This window comes from Hemiscyllium ocellatum, chromosome 18, assembly GCF_020745735.1.
Source record: "Hemiscyllium ocellatum isolate sHemOce1 chromosome 18, sHemOce1.pat.X.cur, whole genome shotgun sequence".
Classification (NCBI taxonomy): Eukaryota; Metazoa; Chordata; class Chondrichthyes; order Orectolobiformes; family Hemiscylliidae; genus Hemiscyllium; species Hemiscyllium ocellatum.
The window spans coordinates 78,609,685-78,637,136 of record NC_083418.1 but is presented as its reverse complement, the minus strand read 5'-3'; the positions used below and the strand labels follow the sequence as shown (position 1 = coordinate 78,637,136).

At 41.2% G+C, this 27,452-nt stretch overlaps 2 protein-coding genes across 2 annotated transcripts in view; one reads left to right on the top strand and one right to left on the bottom strand.

Annotated features, from left to right (window-relative positions):
- LOC132824280 (palmitoyltransferase ZDHHC13-like) overlaps window positions 1–17,489 on the top strand; it is a 57,687-nt gene extending 40,198 nt beyond the window's left edge. Inside the window, exons 13-17 of the mRNA XM_060838624.1 lie at window positions 3,871–3,964; window positions 5,666–5,749; window positions 12,119–12,276; window positions 14,914–15,008; window positions 16,933–17,489. Coding sequence (XP_060694607.1) covers window positions 3,871–3,964; window positions 5,666–5,749; window positions 12,119–12,276; window positions 14,914–15,008; window positions 16,933–17,071 — 570 coding nt within the window. The 3' untranslated portion in view covers window positions 17,072–17,489. The remainder of the gene's footprint in view (window positions 1–3,870; window positions 3,965–5,665; window positions 5,750–12,118; window positions 12,277–14,913; window positions 15,009–16,932) is intronic.
- Window positions 17,490–24,911: 7,422 nt separating this feature from the next.
- The window catches only part of csrp3 (cysteine and glycine-rich protein 3 (cardiac LIM protein)), a 39,492-nt gene continuing 36,951 nt past the window's right edge, over window positions 24,912–27,452 (bottom strand). The window contains exon 6 of the mRNA XM_060838622.1: window positions 24,912–25,239. Within this exon, the coding sequence (XP_060694605.1) occupies window positions 25,163–25,239 (77 nt within the window). The 3' untranslated portion in view covers window positions 24,912–25,162. The remainder of the gene's footprint in view (window positions 25,240–27,452) is intronic.

The window sequence follows — 27,452 nt, the reverse complement described above, 5'->3', positions numbered from 1 at the left end:
GCATGTTGCCCTTGCCCTTGTCCTTCTCAGTGTTAGATGTCAGGGTTTGGAATGTATTGTTAAGGGAACTTGAAGCACACTCCTGTTGCAGTGCACTGCTGGGAGAGGGAGTGATTGCTCAAGGTCATAGATGGGGCGCAGTCAAGAAGACTCCTCTGTCTTGGATGATGTCAAGCTTGTTGGGTGTTGTTGGAGCTGCACCCATCCAGGCATGTGGAGAGTATTCCATCACACTTCTGACTTGTGACTTGTAAATGATAGACCGATGTTGGGGAGTCAGAAGATGAGTTATGTGCTGCAGAATTCCTCACCCTTGATCTGCTCCTGTAGGCACAGTATTTATAAGGTAAAAACAATGACTGCAGATGCTGGAAACCAGATTTTGGATTAGTGGTGCTGGAAGAGCACAGCAGTTCAGGCAGCATCCAAGGAGCAGCAAAATCGACGTTTCGGGCAAAAACCCTTCATCAGGAATAAAGCCTGTATTTATAAGTATTTATAAGGCTGGTCCAGCTCAGTTTCTGATCAGTGATTGCCCTAAGAAGCTGATAGTGGAAGATTCAACAATGGTAATATTATTGAATGTGAAGTGCTGGTTAGTTTCTCTCTCTTTGCAATTGTCATTGCCTAGCACTTGTATATTGTGGTCATTGCCTAGCACTTGTATATTGTGGTCATTGCCTAGCACTTGTATATTGTGGTCATTGCCAGCATATTTGGGATCTGTTAGCTCAGTAGGCTGGATGGCCAGTTTGTGATCCAGAGTAATGCCAACACCACTGGTTGAATTCCTGCACTGACTGAGATTACTCTCCATCTCAACCTCTCCCTGCACCTAAGGCATGGTGATCCTTGGGTTGAACCACTACCAGATGTCTCTATCCATATCTCTCTCATGAGAACGCAGCTCTCTGGTCTGCTAGAACAATGGCAACTTTGCCTTTTACTTTCATACTTGTCAGCCCAAACCTGAATATTGTCCAGGTTTTGCTGCATATCGACACAAATTGTTCCATTATCTGAATACTCATAAATGCAGCTGAATATTGTGCAGTCATCAGTGACTATCTCTTTCTAAGAAGTGACCTGTACTAGAAGTACAGTTTGCACCTAAATTGGAAGGGGACTAATATACAGTAGCACCTCGACTTACGAACTTAATCCATTCCGGGACCCGGTTCGCAAACCAAAAAATTCTCAAACTGAATCAATTTTCCCATTGTTTGGATATTCAAAGCGTGCGTAGCAAAGCAGAACAATGACAATGAAACTATTGGCTTTTTGTGTGCGTAACTTTGTTCGTACCTTGAATTTCATACGTAGGTTGAAGCAAAGTTTTACGTACAATCCTGTTTGTGAACGGGGTCGTTCGTATGTCGAGGTGCTACTGTACTGGCAGGGAGATTTGCTAGAGCTGCGCAGGAGGATTTAAACTAGTAAGGTGGGGTGGGTGAGACCCAGGGAGATAGTGAGGAAAGAGTTCAATCTGAGATTGGTACAGTTGAGAACTGAAGCAAGTCAAACAGGCAGGGACAAGGCAGGACTAATAAATTAAACTGCATTTATTTCAATGCAAGGGGCCTAACAGGGAAGGCAGATGAACTCCAGGCACGGTTAGGAACATGGGACTGGGATATCATAGCAATTACAGAAACATGGCTCAGGAATTGGCAGGACTGGCAGCTTAATTTTCCAGGATACAAATGCTACAGGAAGGATAGAAAGGGAGGCTTTGGCAAATAGAATTAAGGAGAATCCAAAGGGCTTTTACAAATACATCAAGGACAAAAGGATAACTCGGGAGAGAATAGGGCCCCTCAAAGATCAGCAAGGCATCCTTTGTGTGGAGTCGCAGAAAATGGGGGAGATACTAAGTGAGTATTTTGCATCGATATTTACTGTGGAAAAGGATATGGAAGATATAGAAAGTAGCGAAATAAATGGTGACACCTTGCAAAATGTCCATATTACAGAGGAGGAAGTGCTGGATGTCTTGAAATGCATAAAGGTGGATAAATCACCAGGACCTGATCAGGTATACCCTAGAACTCTGTGGGAAGCTAGAGAAGTGATTGCTGGGTCTCTTGCTGAGATATTTGTATCATTGATAGTCACAGGTGAGGGGCCAAAACACTGGAGGTAGCTGATGTGGTGCCACTGTTGAAGAAGGTGGTAAGGACAAGCCAGGGGACTATAGACTGGTGAGCCTGATGTCAGTGGTGGGCAAATTGTTGGAGGGATTCCTGAGGGACAGGATTTACATGTATTTGGAAAGGCAAGGACTGATTAGGGATAGTCAACATGGCTTTGTGTATGGGGAAATCATGTCTCACAAACTTGACTGAGTTTTTTGAAGAAGTAACAAAGAGGATTGATGAGGGCAGAGCAGTAGATATGATCTATATGGACTTCAGTAAGACATTCAACAAGGTTTCCCATGGGAGCCTGGTGAGCAAGGTTAGATCTCGCAGAATACAGGGAGAACTAGCCGTTTGGATACAGAACGGGTCAAAGGTAGAAGACAGAGGGTGGTGGTGGAGAGTTGTTTTTCAGATTGACAAGGCTGACAGAGGAAGTGGTGGAGGCTGGTTTAATTGCAATATTTAAAAGGCGTTTAGATGGGTATGTGAATAGGAAGGGTTTGGAGGGATATGGGCTGGGTGCTGGCAGATGGAACTAGATTGGGTTGGGATATCTGGTCGACATGGACAGGTTGGACTGAAGGGTCGGTTTCCATGTTGTACATCTCTATGTCTATAAAAGGTCATTGATGAAGCAACTGAAGATGTTTGGGTCCAGGATGCTCCCTTGAGGAACTCCTGCAGAGATGGCCTGGCACAGGCAAATGACCTCCAGTAAGCACTACCATACACTTTTGTGCTAGGTATGACTCCCGTGACAGTAAATTTCCTCCTTCTAATTCTCATTAACAGCAGTTTTTCCTCGAGTTCTTTGATGCTAGACTGCAGCCTTGATTTCAAGGGCAGTCATTCTCATTTCACCTCAAGTTCACCTGTTTGGGCCATATTTGGACCAAAGATTTATTGGTGTCAGGTGCTGAATGGTCTGAGTGGAAGCCAAACCATCCTTTGCCAGTGCTGCTTGAAAGCACTATCAATAACTTGTTCATCTGTTTACTGATGATTGAGAGAAAACTGATAGGTTCATTGGATTTGTCTGCTATGCTGTGTATTGGGCCTAACTGGGCAATTTTTCATATTACTGGGTAAATAAGTATTGTGGCATTATTGAAAAAGTTTGACCAGTGGCACACCTGGTTCTGGAACATAAATACTCCGTGCTATTGCTGGAATGTTGTCAGTGCCATAGGTTTTGCAGTATCAGTACTTTCAACTGTTCTTGATATCAGTGGAGTGAATTGAATTCGTTGGCGTTTGTGATGCTGGGGACTTCAGGAAGAGACAAAGATGGATCATCCATTTGGCATTGTTTGTTGAAGATAAGTGCCAATGTATCAGCCATGTCTTTTGGACTAATGTGCTGAGCACCCTCATGGTTGAGGATTGGCATTTTTTGTAGCCACCTCTTCCTACTAGGTGATTAAATATCCAACACCATTCTAATTTGGATGTGGCAGGACTGCAGAGATTTTGCAGCTCTTCTGTTGGTTGTCAGATCAATTAATCTTGGACACAGCGTTGGCTGGATACTACTCAAATAATCTGTTTTGTATCAAGTTGGCACCTCATTTTTTAGATATGACCCCTGAACTCTTTTATTAAACTTGCATGATTGTGTTGTTTGTTGTCAATGTGACTTATCACCTCTGCACTGAAAATCTTTTGCAATGTAATTATCAGAAGATCTGAAAATAGATTGGTTTATTAAAAAATGTTTGTTGATTTTCAGATCCGCAAACCCCTCCGATCCAAGCACTGTGTTGTTTGTGATTGTTGTGTGGCAAAGTATGATCACCACTGCCTGTGGATTGCAACTTGTATTGGTGAGTTTTTTTTTTGCATGAGGATATTCAAGGTGGCAACCGTACAAAAACAAAAGCTTCTAAATCCAAATTAATTTTGGAAATAATTTAAATAAAACTCTCCCTAGCTTTCAGGTAGGGGCTAGTGATGAGATGATGTAATCTTCACTTGGTAACTGAGTGTACTTAACCACACTAATCTTTTCTGTGATCTTGTAAGCCACCAACACCAACACAATTCCTGATGAAGGGCTTATGCCCGAAACTTCAAATCCCCTGTTCCTTGGATGCTGCCTGACCTGCTGCGCTTTTCCAGCAACACATTTTCAACTCCAACACCAATCAACTTACTCTTCGTTTTCCTTTTACATGAGAGCTGCATAACAGTACTCCCTAATCAGTTGTCACTCTTCATGTTTTTCACAGTTGTGGTTTCTATTTTATAGTTCATTCTTGCTTGTATGTAAGCTAGAATGCTCATTAAACATGTTCTTTCTGTAAGCCATGGTAATCTTTCTTCATCTACAAATTTTGCCAGCAGTAAAGTGGGGGTATGAAAGTATTTATAGTCTCGTTTATATAGAAATATCCAAAATGGCATTTGAGGTTATTAATCGTCATCTTTTACTTCTCATTCCATACAGGAGCAGAGTTAGGCCATTCAGCCCATCATGTCTGCTCTACTATTCGTTTATGGCTGATATGTTTCTCAACCCCATTCTGCTGCCTTCTCCCCGTAACCCTGATTCCCTTACTAATTAAGAACCTATCTATCTCTGTCTCACTGACTTGTCCTCCACAGCCTTCAGCGACAATGATTGATTAATTCCACAGATTAATTACCTTCTGGCTGAAGAAATAAGGGTATCCCCTTACTCTGAGGCTGTGCCCATGTTTTTGTCCCTCCTACTAATGGAAACATTTTCTTCACATCTACTCTATCCAGGTGTCTCAGTATTCTGTTTCAGTGAGATCCTGCCTCATCCTTCTAAACTCCATCAAGTACAGATGGAGTCCTTAACTAATCCTCATATGACCTGCCCTTTGTCCATAGGATCATTACTGTAAAACTCCCGCAGACCCCTTCCAAGGCCAGCACATTCTTCCTTAGATATGGGACCTAAATTGCTCGCTTCCTGCAGTACAGGGTCCCGATGACACTTCCCCTCCCTAATGTGCCATATTCTCTGTAGTTTAGCTTCCAGCTCAAACTTTGAACTGAAGCTGCATGAGCTGTCGACATGTAGATTTTCACGGATGTGTCTGTGACACTGGCATCCAGAATCTCCCACATTCTGTAACTGTAACACATCACTTGCCTTCCCACCTTTTATCATGTTTTAATTAAGTAATAAATAAATAATATTCTCCCTATCATTCAGTGTGCTAGTTTAAACCTTAGAATCCAATAATCTTTGCCACTTGAGAACAAGAATATTTCAGTCGACTTGCAAATGTGAAAGGTGTTCCTTTGACTCCAGCACTGATCTTTCTTTGCTGAAGCCTTGCTGTTTTAGATCATTGTTTTGTATTGTTTAATATTCAGTGTACATTGAATAAATTTCTATGTTGAAGATTTTAGAAGGAGAAGAAGGTTGTGTGTTCTAATAATTGTTAAGCAATATTAATCACTATCCCATCGGGGTTGGAATCTACTTGAAATTAATACGTGAGTTGCTTGTTATGAGTTATTTCACCACAAATTTTATTCTTTTTAACTAGGTGCATTGAATCAACGGTATTTTGTTAGCTTCCTGTTTTTCCTGTTTACAGTAGTTGGCTGGATGGGTTATGGAACTATTGTCTGTAAGTGATTTTTTTCCAAGGTTCTTTTTTCTGTTTGAAAGAATTCTATTAAAATGTTCAATTTGAATCTCATGCAGTGTAAATAAGTGCTAATTGTCATAGACTTGTACAAAAGGCAAACAGAAAACTTGAAATTGTGTATAAGATCAATTTTGTTCTCAGTGGCACTGTGTCAGAATTATCATATTCAGGTGATCCTATGCTGTCTTGGTGATGTCCATTCATTTAAATGTTGATAAAAAGACACAAAGCCAAAGCATTTCATGTTGCATTCATCAGGATTAACTCGCAAGAAACCGTGGTTGGAAAGGGCACACTAATTTGTGCAGAATGTAGTGGTGCTGACTGTTTGAACATGGTTGGCATCGTGATACAATAGGAACTGTTAACCAGCAATCATCTGAAAATAATTCAGCCCAGCCAGGTTGACTCCAATTGGTCAGGGTGTTGCCATGAGGAATGCATCAGGCATTGGCAGTCTTCACGGTCCTTCCCTCCATGAAAAAGGTGCAGTGTATGGAATGATCCAACCAATCAGCGCCCTCTTCTCACACTCTAAGTTGCCGTTCCCCCTCCAAGCCTGGATTCTTGTATCAGTCCTGATGAGTGCAAGACAAAATTCTTTGACGTTGTTTCTCTTTTTAGCGACTTTTTTTTTGTTGTTGTTGTTGTCCTACCAAGAGTGCATTTCCATTCCTCCCATCAATTACCTCCTATCTGAATGACAATGACTTTTTAAATCCCTTGCTGCCTACGATTGGAGAGTTTGTGCCTTTTGTTCTTTGGTGCACAGATTAGAAAAAATGATGAAATCAGTGACAATATAAATTGCCAAGACTTTTTTTTTAAGCCAGAGCTTCCTTACTCTCTAAGATTATGGTTATACCTTTTCTTTGACTTTTTTGAGAAAAAAGATGTCTGCTTAATATTGTGAAATAATTGTGCAATTTCACACCATCTTTTAAACGATTTCTTGCAATTAAACTGTTGGTAATTTGACTTAACTTCAAGATCTGTTTGTTAGTTGATGCATATAAAATCCAATATTTGGTAATTTAAATGCAGTACTCTAATCAGGGGTTTCACATGTCCCTGAGAGTTTAAGCATAACATAAATATGAGCAGAAGTGGGTTATACCTTGCTCTTGGAAGCAGTGTTGGGGCCTCAACTATTTACATTTTATCATAATAACTATGAAGAGACTGAATATGTAGTTGCTAAATTTGATGTTACAAAAATATATATGGAATTAGTTGCGAAAAGGACACAGGGAGTTGGCAAAGGGTTATAGAATGTTAAGTGACTAGATAAAAGTTTGGCAGATGAGCATATGAAAGAATGTGTACATGTCCTATTGGCAGCAAGGTTAAAACACATTGTTTAGATGGGGAGAGATTGTAGAACTGTGAAGTAGAAAGTGGTCTAGGTGTCATGGAGCATGAATCATGTGTTGGTATATAGCAAAATCCAGAAGCAAGTGGAACATTGGCATTTATTGTAAGGGGAATGGAATATAAAATTAGGGAAGTTTTGCTCTATTTGAACAAGGTGTAGGCGATCACATCCAATGTACTGTGTACAGGTTTAGTATCCTTCTTCAAAGATATAAACGTGTTAGAGATCGTTCAGAATAAGCTTATACAACCGATTCCTGGGATGGGAGTGTTATGAGGAAAAGTTGGGCAGGCTGGGCTTGTATCCATTGAAGTTCAGAAGACTGAGCTGTGATCTTATTGAAACATAGAAGGTCCTGAGGGCACTTGACAGGGTGGATGCTGAAAGGATGTTTCCTCTTGCAAGAGAGATTAGAACAGTTTAAAAATAAGGAGTTTCTCATATAAGACAGAAAATAGTTTTTTTTCTCATAAGGCTCAAACTCTTTGGAAGTCGCCAAAGCACTATGGATATCTTTAGGGCAGAGGTAGATAGATTAATAACAACAAAGGGGTCCATTGTTATTGGGATCAGTGTGAATGTGGTGTTGAGGCCACAGTCAGATAAGCCATGATATTATGGAATGGGGCAGCAGGTTTGAGTGGCTGAATAATCCATTCATCTGAATTGGTTTGTGTGTGTGTGTGTTTGTACACCTGCTTCATCTCTAATAAGATCATATCTGAGCTTCTCCATTAACTTCACTTCCCAGCATTTCCTCATAACCTTCAGTTCACTTCCATTAGTTTCTAATGTCCGCAGTTATTGCCAATCCCAAATTGCCTTCCTTGAAGGCACGGTGAGCTTTTTTTTAATTGTTGCAAGTAATTTGAGTATACCCACCATTGCTTTTAGGGAGGGAATTCGAGACATAGTGAAGGAACTGTGTGGTTCCAAATCTGGATGCTGTATGATTGGAGAAGAACCTGTTGATGTTTTTCCTATATTTTCTGATGTTCTTGCCCTTCGAGATGGGAGAAGTTTTCATTTGGGAAAGTTCAATCGAAAGCAACTTCTTGAGTTGCTCTAGTGCATCTTGTAGCTGGTAAGCGCCATTGCCATGAGGGCTGGTCGTGGGAGGGAGTGAATCTTTAAGTTAATGGACAAGGTGCTGCAGGCTCCTTTGCTTTGATGTTGAACTTGTTGAGTTTCTCCTCTTGTAGCTGGTGCAGCTTGAAAATAGAGGACACAGTTTGGCGAGTCAGAAAGAGAGAAACTCGCTGCAGATTTCCCAGCTTCAAGCAGTTTTATAGTCACAGCATTGATGTGGTTGGGGAGTTTGATTTCTCAATAGTAGTAACCAGGAAATTGCTAGTGAGAGATTGTGATGGTAATGCCACTGACTATCAAGGTGAGAAGGTTAGATTCTTTCCTGATGGAGATGGTCATTGCCTGACAACTGTGTGGTTGTGGACGTTCCTTCCCAACAGTCGACTAAAGTCAGAACATTCAGGTTTTGATGCATATCAGCATAGATTGCTTCGGTGTCAAAGGGATCTAATAAGATTATTAAAGGATTGGACAGTCTGGAGGCAGGAAGCATGTTTCCGCTGATGGGTGATTCTAGAACCAGAGGACACAATTTAAAAATAAGGGGTAAGTCATTTAGAGCAGAGTTGAGGAGAAACTTCTTCACCCAGAGAGTAGTGGATATATGGAATGCTCTGCCCCAAAAGGCAGTGCAGGCCAAGTCTCTGGATACTTTCAAGAAAAAGATGGAGAGAGCTCTTAAAGTTAGTGGAATCAAGAGTTATGGGGATAAGGCAGGAAAAGGATGCTGATTGTGGATGGTCATCCATGATCATAATGGTGGTGCTGACTGAAAGGGCCGAATGGCCTACTCCTGCGCCTATTATCTATTGAGTCACGAATGGAACATAGTGTATTCATTAGCATAGATCCCCACTTCTGGCGTTATGATGAAGCAGCTGAAGACAGAGGGTGGTGTTTGATGAAAAATGTTCATCCTAGAGTTCAGTTACTAGTGGTGTACAGCAAGGATCGGTTTTGGGTCCACTGCTGTCTGTCATTTTTATTAACTATCTGGATGAGGGCGTAAAAGGATGATTTGGTAAATTTGCGGATGACCCGAAGGTCGGTGGACAGTGCCGAAGGATGTTGTAGGTTACAGTGGGACATAGATAAGCTGCAGAGCTGGGCTGAGAGGTAACAAATGAAGTCTAATGCAGAAAAGTGAGAGGTGATTCACTTTGGAAGGAGTAACAGGAATGCAGAGTACTCAACTTTTGTAAGATTTTTGGTAGTGTAAATGAGCAGAGAGATCTTGATATCCATGTATGTAGATCCCTCAAAGTTGCCACCCAGGTTGATAGGTCTGTTAAGAAGGCATACGGTGTGTTAGCTTTTATTGGTAGAGGGATTGAGTTTTGAAACCATGAGGTCATGCTTCAGCTGTACAAAACTCTGGTGCGACTGCGCTTGGAGTATTGCGTACAGTTCCGGTCACCACATTATAGAGGTGGGAGATTTACTAGGATGTAGCCTGGTATGGAGGAAAGGTCTTATGAGGAAAGGCTGAGGGACTTGAGGCTGTTTTCATTGGAGAGAAGAAGGTTAAGAGGTGACTTAATTGAGATTTACAAGATAGAGGGTTAGATAGGGTGGACAGCGAGGGCCTTTTTCCTCAGATGGTGATGGCTAGCACGGGGGGAACATAGCTTTAAATTGAGGGGTGATAGGTATAGGACAGGTGTCAAAGGTAGTTTCTTTACTCAGAGTAGTAGGGGCGTGGAACACACTGCCTGCAACAGTAGTAGACTCCCCAACTTTAGGGGCATTTTAAGTGGTCATTGGATAAACATATGGATGAGCATGGAATATTGTAGGCAAGATGGATTTCGGATTGGTTTGATGGGACGGTGCAAAATCGAGGCCCGAAGGCCCTGTACTGCGCTGTGATGTTCTATATCCTATAAGATGTTTGGGCCTCGGACTCTATTCTGAGCTTCTTAAGCAGAGATATCCTCCATTTAGCTGGATGACCTTCAGCATCCATAATTGCCATCCTTTGCACTAGGTATGAGTATGATCTGTGGAGAGTTTCCTCCTGCTTCCTGTTGACTGGATTTGCTAAGGTTTCTTGATGCCAAATTCAGTCAAATCTTAAAGGTAGTCCCTCTCTTTCCACCTCTTGTGTTCATCCCACTGGTCCATGTTTGAGCCAAGAATGTAAAGAGTTTTGAGGATGAACAGCTGGTGGAATCCAACTGGGCATTGGTGTGCAGGTTATTGCTGTGAATGCAACATGATAGCGCTGTTCACAACAGTTCCTATCACTTTGCTGATAACTGAGAGTTGTCTGAAGTAGTAATTGACAGGATTTTCTTTTAGCCTGATTTTTCTCTTGGGCAGAGCATGTTTGGTGAAATATTCTACATTTTTTGATAAGTGTAAGTGATGTTGCTTGACTTGAAGCATAGCTAATTCAGGATCATTATTCTTCAGTACTACATTTGGGATATTGATAGGGCTCATAGTCTTTGCTGTATCCATTGTCTTCTGCCATATCTTGATTTCATGTAAAATCAATTAAGTTGCCTAAAGATTGTCATCAGTCGTGCTGGGGATCTCAAGACGGGGCTGTGAGGTGGATTGGCCACTTGGGACTTCTAGTTGAAGGTGGTTACAACAAAGGCTTTGTTGTTCCCCCACTACTGAGGATGAGGATAATTTTAGGAGTCGGTTCCTCTAGTTTGTTTAATTGTCCTCCAGTATTCTCAACAGATGGAGCAAGGCTGCAGAGCTTTATCTGATCCATTCATTCTGTAAGATTCCCATTCATGAATAGACTTGATGAACAAGCATCAAAAATCCTATATGATAGAAAATAGTAAAGATTCACAAACCTTTGAAAAGAAAATTTTGTTTTGTTTGAGTCCCAATTGATTAATTTCTAATCCTTGAGACAATGACCATCTTCACCCCTCCAACCAGGTGACATCAAGCCTTTGGTTTAGTGGTAGCATTCCCACTTGACTCTGCTTTGCTCATGTAACATTATCAGGACAATGTTGTAAATATTTTCTAATCCAGCTGCTCAGATGTTATTACACATCTCTGGAGCAGGTGGGACTTGAACCCAGACCTCCTGGCTCAAGGATAGGTAACCCCTGCACCACTGGAGCCCTACAGGTCAGTGTTGTCTTCAAGCCAATAAATGATAAGCACCCGTTCTTAATCTAGAGAAACTCTGCAGGTCTGGCAGCATCTGTGAAGAGAAAATGGTTAACATTGTCAACAATGTTGACTGAAAACAACAAACACTGGAGATCACAGTAGGTCAGACAGCATCCATGGAGAGAGAGCAAGCGAAGACGAGTCATCTGAACTTGAAACATTAGTTTGTTCTTTCACCATGGATGCTGTCTGACCTGCCATGATCTCCAGTGTGTTTTCAGAATAGATTCCAGCATCTGCGGTAATTTGTTCCAACTTGAAAAGTTCATCCTGTTTCTCTCTCCACAGGTGCAGCCAGGGCTGTTGAGTTTCTCCAGCAATTTCTGCTTTTGTTTGTTTCAGATCTCCAGCATTTGCAGCAGTTTGTTTTATATTATGTTTCATTTGAACCTGTTGCATTTTACATGGATTTTCTCGCATGCAGTGCTAGTGTGCCCAAGCGTATGTTTAAAATTTTATACTGTATATTTAACTGGATTCTACCGGAAGATATTTTTCATGAGGGTGCTGACTGTGCATTATCTAACCCTAATATGAAATCTTAATTGCTTGTACTCCTGAAAGCAAAATGCTCTCGGGGACTTTGCAGTTCAGTTCGGAAATAGACATGATATACTGATGATTAAGTCTAGCCAGCTAATAATTAAAATTTGATTATTGTGTCAAGGCTTGGGTGTACCAAATACTTGTCTTGTGAGCATTTCAAGAAATAATCATAAATGGTTTTATTCTTGTAGACTGGTCCATGCATTGTTCAACTAGCTATGAGAAGGATGGACTATGGCTATTCCTGACCCAAATAATTTCATGCTCTCCATGGATAATATGGATTTTTCTACTTGTAGTGTTCCATTCTTCATGGGTGACATTCCTCCTATTAAACCAGCTCTATCAGGTAAAGATATTAATGCTGGATTAGACATGACATTGCATTTGTATAATATGACTGTTCAATAACCTCTCCTTGTGATGCTCCTATGGTGATCTTTTACTTAAATGATTGTGAAGTGGGCAATGTTTCAGGAATTAACCCCATGCCAAATATTAGATAAAAGTTATTGACATGTATTAATATACATTACATACGCGCATGAAAGCATTCCAATGCAATTTTTTTTTGCATTTTAAGAATTATACCTATACAATCAAATGAATTAATTGCTGTTTTTCCCTGTTGTAATTATGGTGTGATTAGTATTTTTAAATATGATTTAATGTTTTACGCTTCATAAAGACATGAAGTCAAGTTTGGTAAACAATTTGTTCAAATGATTCGTAACCAATTGCTGCCCATGGCACAGTCTGTTTCAACATTATACAAGCACGTGTCTCATCGCTAAATCTTTAAGGACAGCCAAATGTAAATGGCCCAGAGTGTTTGGCAAAATATCAGCTATTACCGGGAAAGAATTAATAGTTGTCTATACCTTCAGTTTTTTTTATTAATAAGTGCATTCAGTAATATTTAATTGGAATTCTTCAGTGTCCTTCATCTTACTGGTACAGGATTGCTTATGACTAATAAATGCCCTTTTTTTGGGAGAGTTTATCTTCTTTGAGGTTAGCTGTTAACTTTTCTTGTCATCTGTACGTTCCAGTCACGAGCCAAATGCAATGTTCATTGGGCTGAAAACAAGGATGTCGATTTATTGGTCGATCATCACATGCCATTGGCCTCAGTGTCACTTTTTCACTCTATTGTTGAGCTTAACATTCAGAAAATCAATAATAGAACCTCAGCCACCTCTCTCTTCTAACAATAAAAATGTTATATTCTTCTTGAAGCTAAAAATAGAAAAATAAACTTATAAGTTGCATAAAATATGCATTGAGAGACTTTTATTATATTCCTGTGATGTATACACCATTGGCATTTATTGCTCATTTCAACTGCCCTTTAACTCAATGACTTGCTTGGCTTTTTAAAGAGTTTTTTTTTCTTATCCCAGAATATTGAGGAAAGCAAGACGACAAATTGCTGGATCATTGACTGACATCTTTGTATCCTCTATAGCCACAACACGTTCTCCCCGTGTCTGCGTGGGTTTCCTCCGGGTGCTCCGGTTTCCTCCCACAGTCCAAAGATGTGCGGGTCAGGTGAATTGGCCAAGCTAAATTGCCCGTAGTGTTAGGTAAGGGGTAATGTAGGGGTATGGGTGGGTTACGCTTCGGCGGGTCAGTGTGGACTTGTTGGGCCGAAGGGCCTGTTTCCACACTGTAAATCTAATCTAATCTAAAAAAGTGAGGTCCCAGAGGACTGGAGAATAGTCCATTTTTGTCCCATTATTTAAGAAGGGTGGCAGGGATACTCTTGGCAGAGATGGTGGTGGAAGCAGACAGAATAGCTAACATTCAAATAACACCTGGAAGGATACGTGAATAGGAAAAGAAAAGAGGGACATGGATCCTGTAAGGGAAGACAGTTTTAGTTTAGAAGGGCAAAATATGGTAGCACAGGCTTGGAGGGCTGAGGGTCTGTTCTTGAGCTGTAGTATTCTTTGTTCATTAGTTAAGGATCAACCATATTGCTGTGCGTGTAGAGTCACATGTAGATCAGACCAGGTAGGAGTGACCGATTTCCTTTCCTAAAGAACATTAGTGAATGAGGTGGGTATTTAAAACAATAAACAAAGGTTACTCTGTCCCTGTTAGACCAGAATTTTTTAAGTTTTTACCATCTGTCAATGTGAGTTTCAAAGTCGTGTTTCGAACATTAGTCTGGGTCTCTGAATTGCTAATCCAGTGGGATTACCACCCTCGCCACTGCCTTCCTATATTCTCCAATTGAGAAATTATTGTTGATCATTTGTCAGTTTTCTACAGTTTAACCAGTACTGGATGACCAGAGGTGCTGTATAGAGTCATGGAGATGTACAGCACGGAAATAGACCCTTTGGTCCAACTCCGTCCATGCCAACCAGATATCTCAAACCAATCTAATCCCATTTGCCAGTACGTGACCGATATCCCTCTAAAACATTCTTATACCTATTCAGATGCCTTTTAAATGTTGTACTTGTACCAGCATCCACCACTTCCTCTGGAAGCTCATTCAAACTTGCACCACCCTCTGCGTGAAAAAGTTGCCCCTTAGATCCCTTTTAAATCTTTGCCCTCTCACCTTAAATCTGTGCCCCCTAGTTCTGGCCTCCCCCACCCCAGGGAAAAGACCTTGTCTATTCACCCTATCCATGCCCCCTCATGATTTTATAAACCTCTAAGGCCTCTGACCCTCCGGAGAAAACAATTCCAGCGTATTCCGCCTCTCCCTATAGCTTGAATTCTCTCCAATCCTTTGGTACTCTGTCTGCCTGACTCCTGCCTCTGTCTCCTGTCTGCCTGACTCGCTTGCGCTCTCAGTATCTGATTCAATGGGATAATCTGGTTAACAGCTGCTGTTATGCATGTCAATGGATTTCTCATGATTTATTTAAAAGACTCAATCGTCATTCTGAATAAATGTTCATTTTAAATAGACAAGACTGAATGCAAAGATATTTGAGAGACTAAAAGATGTTTTTCCCTCTTTTAGATTTTCTATTTGGGTCTGACAACCAGTGAAAGGGTCACTCTGATCAAGCGTGCGCACAATGGTCGACATCATGGACTTAAGCAAAACCCTTTCAAGTAAGTATTTCACTGTATCATGATTTTCAGTGATAAGTGTGATGCAGACTTTTGGGTAAATTTTAAGTTAGAAGAAACAATGGGGATTATTCACACATCAAAAAGTAAATGTGATGAAGCATCCTTGACCCCTCATACACTAGACATGGATTCTCGAGACATATCCGGGTATGTGCTGAAATTCAACACTTAAATCTTTTGTGAAGATTTTAATCTGGAAGATGTACATTATGTAGACCAGGGTGGGTTCTCTTGTAGTTCTCTGGAAGTGAATGAAAGTTTCTGGGTTTCCAGGTGAAATCATTGCAACATTTCTGTAGAGACTAATACTTCAGGGTGAAAATGAATGAGTCCCTTTTGCACTGTCTGAGTTGACTGGTTGTTAGACAGAGTCCTGCTCTTCGAGTTGGAAGAATATCTCCTTTTCAACTAAAACAAAGAACTGTGGATGCTGGTGATCTGAAGCAAACAAACAACAAAAATTGCTAGAAAAATTCAGTAGGTCTGACAGCATCTGTGGAGAGAAATGTTAACATCCGCTGATCATGGGTGGCACGGTGGCACAGTGGTTTGCACTGCTGCCTCACAGCGCCAGAGACCAGGGTTCAATTCCTGCCTCAACTGTCTATGTGGAGTTTGCACATTCTCCCCATGTCTGCGTGGGTTTCCTCCGGATGCTCCAGTTTCCTCCCACAGGTTAGGTGCAGGTTAGGTCAATTGGTGATTGAGTGTTAGGTGAAGGGATAAAGGAAGGGAATGGGTCTGGGTGGATTGCTCTTCGGAGGGTCGGTGTGGACTTGTTGGGCCGAAGGGCCTGTTTCCACACTAAGTAATCTAAGATCGCTTAGATGAAGTTAGAAGTCATTGTTCAGTAGTGGAGACCTACTTCACACCATTAGTTTCTGCAGACATTTTTTTGTGTTGTATATCAAGTGCGCCAATAAGAAGTCTGGAATTTTATTAAGTTTGAGATTTCTATATCTTGGCAAACAACAGATGTGAATTCCAGATGTGTTTCCATTCTGCTTATTCAGGAGAAAGTGAGGACTGCAGATGCTGGAGTACCAGAGTTGAAAAATGTGGTGCTGGAAAAACACAGCAGGTCAGGCAGCATCCGAGGAGCAGGAGAATCGACGTTTCGGGCATAAGTCTACCTGAAGAAGGGCTTATGCCCGAAACGTCGATTCTCCTCCTCGGATGCTGCCTGGCCTGCTGTGTTTTTCCAGCACCACATTTTTCAATTCTACTCATTCAGTTGAGTGCACCCTAGCTGTGGTCGTTTATTCCTATATCATAGGAGATCATTTGACCCTCAGTGGCCATATTGGCCCAAGGTAAATTGTCCGTGTACACCAGTCTCCCATTAGTCTTTGTATTGCAGCTTGTATTCACCTGCTCCCATCTCATCACTTTCTAAGTTGTGAATTGCTTTGTTTTTAAACTGTAATCTTTAATTTTAAAAAGCCAGTGTATTTATTTCAAGTTTTAATGCGTTTCGATTTAATTTAGTCACATAGTTAAGAAAGTTGATGGTGCTCCCATTCAAATCTGTCCAAATTGCCCTTAATTGATGGAATTCCAGGACCCTGAACATAGTTTGACTGGTCCCCTTTTTTATGTACCTGGTCAGAAGTTTATTTTATCTTTTAATACCAACAAGGAACAAAATAAATGTCAGAATTGTGTACAAGGGGGTTGAATTTTAAGAATGTGGGACAATAGTCACTATCATTGCATTTTATGTCCATTCAAAATGTGACAATGTGTTGTCATGGAATACATGAACAAGCCAGGGGCCTGCTCCCTCCGCTTGAGCCGTAGTGCCACAGGATTTCGGGAGGGAATGATGTATTTGCGATAGTATCGTGACTGTTGCAGAAACAAAGCTGTGCTGGATGCTAAAATGTTGGTTCATTGATTGCAGTCATGGCTGTTTCCGGAATATGGTGGATTTCTTCCAGTGCCGCTGTTTTGGTCTGTTTAAGCTGAACCAAACTGACTGGACCCGACAGTACAGCATGGGGTTTGAACAACCACGAGCAAACGAATTCCAGTTTGTTTGAGAAATATGAACATTGCAGCTGTTTAATAATGAATTGTGTGCAAAGCTTTTGTTTTGTGGTGGAGAATAAAAATTGTATTTCCTTCTGTAGAATTCTGAAACCGGTGACGTGTGATTTCGGTGCTTGGAACTGTGATATTTTAAATGTGAACTTGACTTCAGTGCTAAACTGAATGGGATGTCTTTGGTGGTTAAACATTGGTCAAATTCATACATTTATGAAATAACATTGTTAAAATCAAATTTGATGCTTTAAATTATTATAAAAATACATACTTTTTTGATTTACAGTGTTTGTGGTTTCTTATTAGGGACCAAATGATTACTTTAATTTCAAAGTTTGACCAGCTTCCTCAGTGATTACAGGGTACCAACTGTGGTTGGACAGAGTTAAAAATCTCACAACACCAGGTTATAGTCTAACAGGTTTAATTGGAAGCACACTAGCTTTCAGACCGTTGCTCCTTCATTAGGTGGTTGTGAAGGACACAATTGTAAGACACAGAATTTATAGCAAAAGTTTATAGTGTGATGTAACTGGAACTCTACATTGAAAAATACCTTGATTGTTTGTTGAGTCTCTCATCTGTTAGAATGACCATGATAGTTTCACTTCTTTTGTATGTAAATCACAATGTATAATTTTAGTTACATCACACTGTAAACCTTTGCTATAAATTGTGTGCCTTACAATTGTGCCCCCCACAACCACCTGTTGAAGGAGCAGTGCTCCGAAAGCTAGTGCTTCCAAATAAACCTGTTGGACTATAACCTGGTGTTGTGTGTGATTTTTTAGCTTTGTACACCCCAGTCTAACACCGGCACCTCCAAATCATGGTTGGACAGATTTCTTCATTTCATCCTGACCATTCAAGCCTCCGTTTCTCTGTTTGGATTTTTATTTTTAACTAAACTAATATGTTTGAAGGAAGTTTGGGGGTGATGAGAAGGGAAATATCCCTTTTACTTTTCTCCTGATTTGCCCACAGCAGTGTCCAACAAAGAAAATTAACTGATTCCAGAGAAATTCTGGACTGTTGGCCAAACAGTGTAAACATGTGAAAATTTGCAGATAATTGACAGTTCATGTAGCTGTTGTTGCCTGCTGTTATTTGTTTATTGAAGATGTATATTTCACTAATTAATTGCCTTTACTTGTGTGATCTGTTATTCTCTGTTGCATAAGTAAAGCTGATTTAATTTAGTATACGAGGGTATACTGTTAGAGGAAGGTACAAAATGCTGCACGGAGTCCAGATTTATGGTCACTCTCAACTTACTAACCACTTGAGGTTTTCTTTGCTAGTAAATTATGCATTGTAGCAACTTTTCATTTGTAACTAATATAGATCTAGAGCTAATGTCATAAAATAACAGTGCATCTATGATCAACAAAAACGTATATAGCAAGAACATGCACTCAAACATTCCAAGGCACTTCACGTTAAGTGTTATCAGGTGAAATTTGCAACTGAGCTACATGAGATTCTCAGAGAGGTGATCAAAACCTTGGTGAATAAAGCAAGTTTTAAGGTTCATCTGAAATCAGGACAATTAGGGCAGCAATGGTATATCTTTAGGTCCAGTCAATGAAGGAGGGAGCACAAATGATGGAGTGTTTAAATTCTACAATGTACAGAAGCCCAGAATTAAGGTAATATGACAGTCTTGCAGAACTGCTGGAGTAGGAGATTGTGCAGGGTCTTAAATTGATTTTGCAACTTTAAAACATCAGACTGAGGTAAGTGTCCAGAATAGATTCCATATGAAACTGTGCACATCACTTTATATTATAGTTAAGTATTGTTGGCTGTAGAGAAGCCGAATCCACTGTGTGATTGAGCATGATTTATGTTTGGTAATGATCAAAATAAGGTTGCTGTCTGGACCAACTGTTTTGTAAATGACTGCATTTTGAGGATGCAGATCCGTATTCAATGATTTTATATCCATGTTTACTTCATAACTATAAGGCTGTAACAGCATTGCACTTTTGAGGTGCTACAAGACTGACTTAATTACATTTAAAATACTGTTTTTCTTAAGGGTATAAAAATGTTTTTCTGACTATTTGTAATGAATAAAAAGACTTAGAACTAGATGGATATGGGCAAGTTTTATAATTCATACTTAGAAATAAATGCAATCTTAAAGCTTGATTCTTTTTAGCTGTTTAGTAAAACACTAAACGAGAGCTGCATGCTAACCTTCTGCACTTCATCTACTAGGACATCCATATCTCTGTCAGCTCTGAAACCCTTTACCGTTTGGGAAATAAGTTTTTGTTTGTTAATCTTTCTGCCAAATAGGCAACTTCACACTTTCCACACATTGTCAGATCTGTGTCCACTTACATAATCCATCCATATCCCACTGCAGTTAAACTAAAACAAACACCTCCAGCATCTACAGTTCTGAAACACAAACAGAAATTGTGGACAAAACTCAGCAGGTTTTTCAGCACCTGCAGGGAGAGAAACAGAGTTAACGTTTCAAGCCTTCAAGTTCATGTTTCAACCCTTTGTCAGAACTGATCGTAACTAGGGAAAAACTAGTATTTATGCTGACCGTGAGGGGGCGGGAAGGCGAGAAAGGGAGAGATGTGTGGATAGTGAAGTCAGAGCCCAGAGTGAGGGAGAGAGATCTATGAAAAGAGTAGGTAAATCAGGTTATTATGGATGTAGGTCAGGGCAGAAGAGAAGCTGAACAAGTGATACTGGACGCTGAGGTCAGCAGAGAACATCATGTGGCAGGAGAGTTGATGAAATTGGGTTGGTTGTGCTAAAAGCAGCCCATGATATAACAGGACCAGGTGTGGGCTGGGGTGGGGTTGTAGAAATGGAAGGATGGGATCAAGCTCTGGGGTTATCAAACTGTGTTCAATCCCAGACGCTGCTGGGTCCCCATGTAGAAAATAAGATGTTCTTTGATTTTGAGCTGAGTCTTGCTGGAGCACTGCAGCAGGCCCAAGGCTGAGGTTGGTGTGGGAACACAGTGATGTGTTGAAGTGACAAGCAATTGGAAGCTTGGGTAATTTTTTTTATGGATTTGCAACTCATTTTCTGCTTGGTAACCCTACAGCCTCTGGGGCTCAGCGCAGAGCTCAATAACTTTAGAGCCTGATTCTATCCTTCCATATCATCTTACCCACATCCACTCTCACGCTGGATCACTTTCAACACTGCCAACTCAATTTCTCTACTGTCCACTCTCATCTCATCTGTCCTGAGTTGCCATGCATAATCCACTTGTTCATGTGTCTCTCTACGCTCAGTCTATCTATCTACTTATCTGTCTTAAATTTCACTGTCTGTCATGACGTGATTCAAACATGTTATGTGAGTCTCTGGATGAAGAGTTCAGTGGTAATGCGTGCCCCACACACACACGCGCGCGCGCACACACGCATTCCTTCCCCACACCACAATATTTGTGCCTTAGCTCAGCTCTCCACATCTCTCTGTATATGGGAGTTTTTTTAAACAAAAAGGTAGAGTATAAGTTATAAAGAATTACATATTATAATTCTTTGTTTCTTTCCTTGCATTGGTTAAAATGGTATGTTTGTAATGAATAGCTGCTTTTCTGCTAAGTACAGAAACCTAATGGGTGTTGTACCCATTTAACCTGGGGCTCATCAATCAGATGAACTGGGGGCTCTGGATCATATGGTTAAATCTTTTCACATTTGTGATGAGTTGCAAAGGTTTGACTTGATTTCCAGTACGCTAGCCCAGTGAGGTGTGTCACAGTGACTCCTCTTAAAGTGCAACACTTGTATAAGCTCTGGTTGAGATTAAGATCGCTTCACATTTTGGGAGCTGGGATAAGTCATCCGGCTATGGAGAGTGAAATTTTACAATAGTTGCTTGCAATTTACGCTTTTTCTTAAATCGTCTTTATCTGCTAATGTGAAATTAACGACAGTACTGCAAATTCCAACTTCCTGCTGGACTGGAAATGTGTCAGTTGTGTAGATACAAGCACGACAGATACACTGCCTTTCCAGTCGGCGGTTGGAATCACAGTGGCACAAAGTGAAAGATATGTCCAGAGAAAGTGAAAATGGTAGAATCACAGATGTCCAAACACAGAGTGAAGTAACTAAGAGAAAAACAAGAGGAATAAAGAAAGAAACCAAAAACAAATCGCAGAAAAACATGTGGGCAGAGATTATGATCTAAAATTATTGAACTCAATGTTGAGTTCTGAAGAATTCACACTGGTTTCAAAACGTTAACTCTTTCTTTCTCCACTGATCATTGCAAACTCTACTGAGGTTCTCTGGCTAAAAAATGAGGTCTGCAGATGCTGGAGATCACAGCTGCAAATGTGTTGCTGGTCAAAGCACAGCAGGTTAGGCAGCATCTCAGGAATAGAGAATTCGACGTTTCGAGCATAAGCCCTTCATCAGGAATAAGAGAGAGAGCCAAGCAAACCCCACTGGTTCTCACCGCTCCTCCAACCGCCACCAAGACAGAACCCCACTGGTTCTCACCTACCACCCCACCAACCTGCACATACAACGTATTATCCGCCGCCATTTCCGCCACCTCCAAACGGACCCCACCACCAAGGATATATTTCCCTCCCCTCCCCTATCAGCGTTCCGCAAGGACCACTCCCTTCGTGACTCCCTTGTCAGATCCACACCCCCCACCAACCCAACCTCCACCCCCGGCACCTTCCCCTGCAACCGCAGGAAATGTAAAACTTGCGCCCACACCTCCACACTTACTTCCCTCCAAGGCCCCAAGGGATCCTTCCATATCCGCCACAAGTTCACCTGTACCTCCACACACATCATCTATTGCATCCGCTGCACCCGATGTGGCCTCCTCTATATTGGTGAGACAGGCCGCTTACTTGCGGAACGCTTCAGAGAACACCTCTGGGCCACCCGAACCAACCAACCCAATCACCCCGTGGCTCAACACTTTAACTCCCCCTCCCACTCCACCGAGGACATGCAGGTCCTTGGACTCCTCCACCGGCAGAACACAACTACACGACGGCTGGAGGAGGAGCGCCTCATCTTCCGCCTGGGAACCCTCCAACCACAAGGTATGAATTCAGATTTCTCCAGCTTCCTCATTTCCCCTCCCCCCACCTTGTCTCAGTCGGTTCCCTCAACTCAGCACCGCCCTCCTAACCTGCAATCCTCTTCCTGACCTCTCCGCCCCCACCCCACTCCGGCCTATCACCCTCACCTTGACCTCCTTCCACCTATCCCACCTCCATCGCCCCTCCCCCTAGTCCCTCCTCCCTACCTTTTATCTCAGCCTGCTTGGCTCTCTCTCTTATTCCTGATGAAGGGCTTATGCTCGAAACGTCGAATTCTCTATTCCTGAGATGCTGCCTAACCTGCTGTGCTTTGACCAGCAACACATTTGCAGCTGAGGTTCTCTGGCATTCCATGTTGGTTCCAGTAGGCTGCAGAATATCTCGTCAAAAGAGAGAGTGCTGGTTTTGAGTAGTTATTTTGAGCAAAGTGAGAAAAGCAGAGGCAGCTGGAAGGAAGGTTTTGAGGTGAGGAGTGTCACACTTGAATACTAAAGGTTTTCATCATGATTCGTGTGAGGACAACATGTAGAGAGCAAAATAGACAATATTGAGAATTGATGTCTCCAAATAAGTGGCAGATCATTGATGGGAGATTGGAAATAGAAACAGAAAATGCTGGAGGAACTCAGCAGCTCTGGAAGCATTTTTGGACAGAGAAACAGAGTTAACATTTCAATTCTAAAGTGACTTCTTCATTTTGAGGCCAATGGTAGTTCTAGCAGGTTGGTCATGTTTTATTGCTTATCACTTATATTGTTGAAAACGTTGGAGAGAGCATTGTTTTATCTGCTTTCTCAGCAATGTGAATGTTCACACAATCCTAACCATAGTGAAGATCCAGGTAAACATGATGCTGAGCTCAGAACTAATCTACTAAATAAACAGCAGAGTTCACTCTGCTTATCCACTGATAAAACCCATGAATAAAATCAGAAAATATCACTACAATTACAATTTTTCCTATAGTTAATTTTAAAGTTTTGAAACAATTGAGTGTGGAAAGCAAACAAAGTGCAATGTGAATTATCATTTTATTCAAATAGGACTTTGCCTCCTGTTTGAGTGAGGAGAAGGAGGCAGCAGTTATGAAGGTGGTTGCATAGGAAGCTGCTATTGGGATTGAAAGATTTCCTGGTTTCACATTTTAAGGGGAGGCAGTGGTGTGTGGTACTATCGCTGAATTGTTAATCCAGAGACTCAGGTACTACCTGGGGACCCTAGTTCAAATCCTGCCACAAATGTGAATTCAATAAAAATACAGGGTTAAGAGTCTCATGACAATGAAACCATTGCCAACTGTTGGGGGAAACCTCATCTGGTTCACCAATGGCTTTTAAGGAAGGAAACTCATTTGAATCTGTCTAAGTGTTCTAAATGCAATTATTTAATTTCTCATCCAAAGACAGTGACACAATGTACATCTCCAAACACTTGGGGTACTTTCAGGGAGTGCCTGAAGATGAGTCAGTTACTGACAATAAGCCTACACTTATGGTGATTAAGCCAATTGAGATCTCCTTTTGTTTACAGAGCCAGTATTTCTGGGTTGTTGATGTACAGCACTGTTTGAAAACCCTTTCTAAACTTTTTTTTTGTGGAAATCAGGGTCCCCTTTAAAACTGTATTCTTTTCATATTCTGTATTTAATTCCTGTGGAATATGAGACCTCATTTAACTGTTACAGCAGTAATCAGCCTTCTGCAAATATAAATGATAGATTTGTCAGGTGCCACACAAGCCTATTTGGAAAAATAAAAGGGTTTTGTTCTGAGCAGGAATGAAAATGAAGCTTCAAATGGAAGTGGGTGAAGGGTCAGTAGTCATCCTGGTATCATGAGTAGGCAGCCCTGCTCTTTGGCTGAAGGGTTTTAGACTGGTAATTGATACAGCCGAGATGGTCAGTCCCCAACATAATATACATTGACAGAGAAAGAAAAGGGTGAGAGAAAGACACAAAGAGACAGAAAAAGACTGTGAGAATCCAGAAGAATGAGTCATGATCTTCTTGAAGATGACCCGGAGTTCCCTGCCATTAGGCCAAATGAAAAACTAAGACTGTTCCCTGTAAAGAGTACAGGGACAAAAACCTCCACCATTTGAAGATCTAGCTCCAGCTCCTCCATTCTAGAACAGCTTCAGAATCAGACCTCATTTTTCATGTTGTAAACTTCCTTTATATCATTAATTAATGTATCATATCTAAAGTGCTTCTTAACAACCTCAATAAACCATCTGAAAATTGCTACAAGTTATAAGTGCCTGCATTAGATAACTATGATCACAAACTTCCCCAAATACACAGTCCCAGCAACTCCCCATCTCCTGGGTGACCAGAGCAAGGATGGATTATGATGCCATTGCACTTTAAACTTGGCTTCACCCCATTCCTGGGCAAAGCAAGGATGAGTACACCAATTGGAAAACATCAGGCAATTTGTTATGAAGGTTTCTTTGGTTAAAGGAGGAGAAGGAAGCAATTTTTCCTGATATTTGGCTGATTAAAAGGATGTCTATGAGAAAACCCAGCACAATCCGCAATCATCTGTGACCATTAGGAAGTTACAGGATAAATGGGGTGAAAACAAATCATTTGGTAGTTTTGGATAATGGATAAACTTTGTTGTAAAAGTAGTAGTGTTAGGACTGCTGTCCAATTCTTTAGGTTCCAATGATACTTTATTTATAGTTACAAAGCTTGATTAATAGATAATTTCAAAAGTTTATAACAACAACAAGAATGCAACAATATATTTTATTATATTGTTCTTAATTCCATTCCATGTTGATATCATTGTTTTACAGTGGATCTGTAAATATGTTGGACCTTGTCCTCTATTGACCACTTATAGCATTCAGCATTTCAAATGTTTCACTGTGAAAGTGACTGAGTTTTGAAAAATGAAGATGGTTATATGTTAGTACAAATGCTTTCCCAGTTTTCCTAGGAGGAGTATTGGTTTAAATGGGGGTGAGGGGTGGTTGAAGAAGGGAGGAGAGAAGTTGAAGACAGGTAACAGAAAGTATTGATTCAATCTGTGCTGGGTAACGCTCCGCCAAACTGTCCATGTCCCAGTCCTTTCGGACCAAAGTTCCTCGCATAACAAGCTGCAACATTAAGAAAAATGAGTTAACCTTTCATTGAATAATTGAAAAGATTAGATTAGATTACTTACAGTGTGGAAACAGGCCCTGCGGCCCAACAAGTCCACACCAACCCACCGAAGCGCAATCCACCCATACCCTACGTTTACCCCTTACCTAACACTAGGTGGCAATTTAGCATGGCCAATTCACCTGACCTGCACATTTTGGACTGTGGGAGGAAACCGGAGACATGGGGAGAACATGCAAACTCCACACAGTCAGTCGCCTGGGTCGGGAATTGAACCCGGGTCTCGGGCGCTGTGAGACAGCAGTGCTAACCGCTGTGCCGCCCACTGACTGCATAAAAGTGCTCAGTCAATCACATCCTGTGTTTAATGTGATTATTCTGTTGTTATTTAACTAAAACTGTGAGAACAACTGTTCTGTTCTTAACCATTGGGTCATTTACCCAACAAAGCATGTCAGATAGAAACATAACATAAAATGGAACTCCTTCTCCTGCTTTCTGATCAAACACTGTATCGTTGATCAATCAAGGATGAACGGGATTAATTGCTGGCTAACCCTTTGAGAAGGTAGTGATGAGTTGCCTTCCTGACAGCGACAGATGCTGGGATGTAGACACACTTGCACTACTGCTAGGCAGGAGCACCGGGGTTTTGACTCAGCAACAGTGATGGTAAATCAATATATTTCCAGGTGAGTGGCTTGGAGAGAGATTTGCAGGTGGTGTTCCCACACAGCTGCTGCACATACCCTTCCAGATGATAGAGCTCATGAATTTGGTAGATATTAGTGAAAGAACCACCGTGAGTTGCTGTAATGTAGTGTGTAACTGGTACACACTACTGCTACAGAGGGTCAGTGGTGTGTTGAGTAAGTGCTTGAAGCGGTGGATGAGATGTTAACCAAGTTTGCTGCTTTTTTGTGCTGATTGGGGTCAAACTTTGAGTATTGTTGGAGATGCTGTCTTCTGGCAAATGAAGAGTATTCTATCACATTGCTGACTTATGAAGAGTAGAAATTGAAAAGGCTTTGAGATGTCAACAGAGAAGTTAAATGCTGCAGAATTCCAGTCTGTAATATGTTCTGGCAGACACACTATGTATATGCTGCAAATGTGTTGCTGGTCAAAGCACAGCAGGTTAGGCAGCATCTCAGGAATAGAGAATTCGACGTTTCGAGCATAAGCCCTTCCATTCCTGATGAAGGGCTTATGCTCGAAACGTCGAATTCTCTATTCCTGAGATGCTGCCTAACCTGCTGTGCTTTGACCAGCAACACATTTGCAGCTGTGATCTCCAGCATCTGCAGACCTCATTTTTTACACTATGTATATGGTTGGCTTCTATTCAGTAGTGTCTTCCAGGTTGTGACAGGTTGGTGGTGGGGAAAGGTTTGATAATGATAATAGTGTTGAATGTCAAGATAAGATGTTTAGGGTATCTTTTGGCATTGCCATTCAGTATCTGAGGCCATGCTGAACTTTCAGTTATTGCTGGAAAATGGCACATGTTGTCAAACATGTTTGTTTTGCTCACATTAGCAAGAAATATCAATGTAAAGGCAAGCAATAGTTTTGCACAGTATGAGAGGAGACTGCTGATTGGTAGATACATTATCGTAGAGGGTATATCAGCAAGGTGATTGGCAGTTAGCTGCCAAACTTTGTTTTAATTGAAACAAGTAGGTTGACTCTGATTGCTGAAAGTGTGTTGCTGGAAAAGCGCAGCAGGTCAGGCAGCATCCAAGGAGCAGGAAATTCGACGTTTCGGGCATAAGCCCTTCTTCAGGAATCCGGCTGACTCTGATTGGTCAAGGCATTTCCTTGAGAAACTGACCAGAGACTGGTTGTGCATGTTTCTCCTTGAAACAGATAACAGTGTGTGTATATGTTCTTTCTGTCTGCAAAGAACATGGGTTTGTATGTTGATATATGCATACTGCACTAAAGGCAAGTGCAGCAGATTGCAACCCCAACCAACAGTGTAACTAAATTGCAGTTAAAATAATCAATTTTTAACATGGCTGCTTCAGAATTGCAAACAAAGCCACAAAAATGGTAACATTCACCTGAAACAGCAGAAGGAGTCTCGATTAAAGGTCTGATTGAACAGACCTTGCCCCTAATAATGTGCAATTCACCACCACCAAGCTCCCTCCATGCCACACACCATCTTGACTTTTTTTAATTCACTCAAGGGACGTTAATA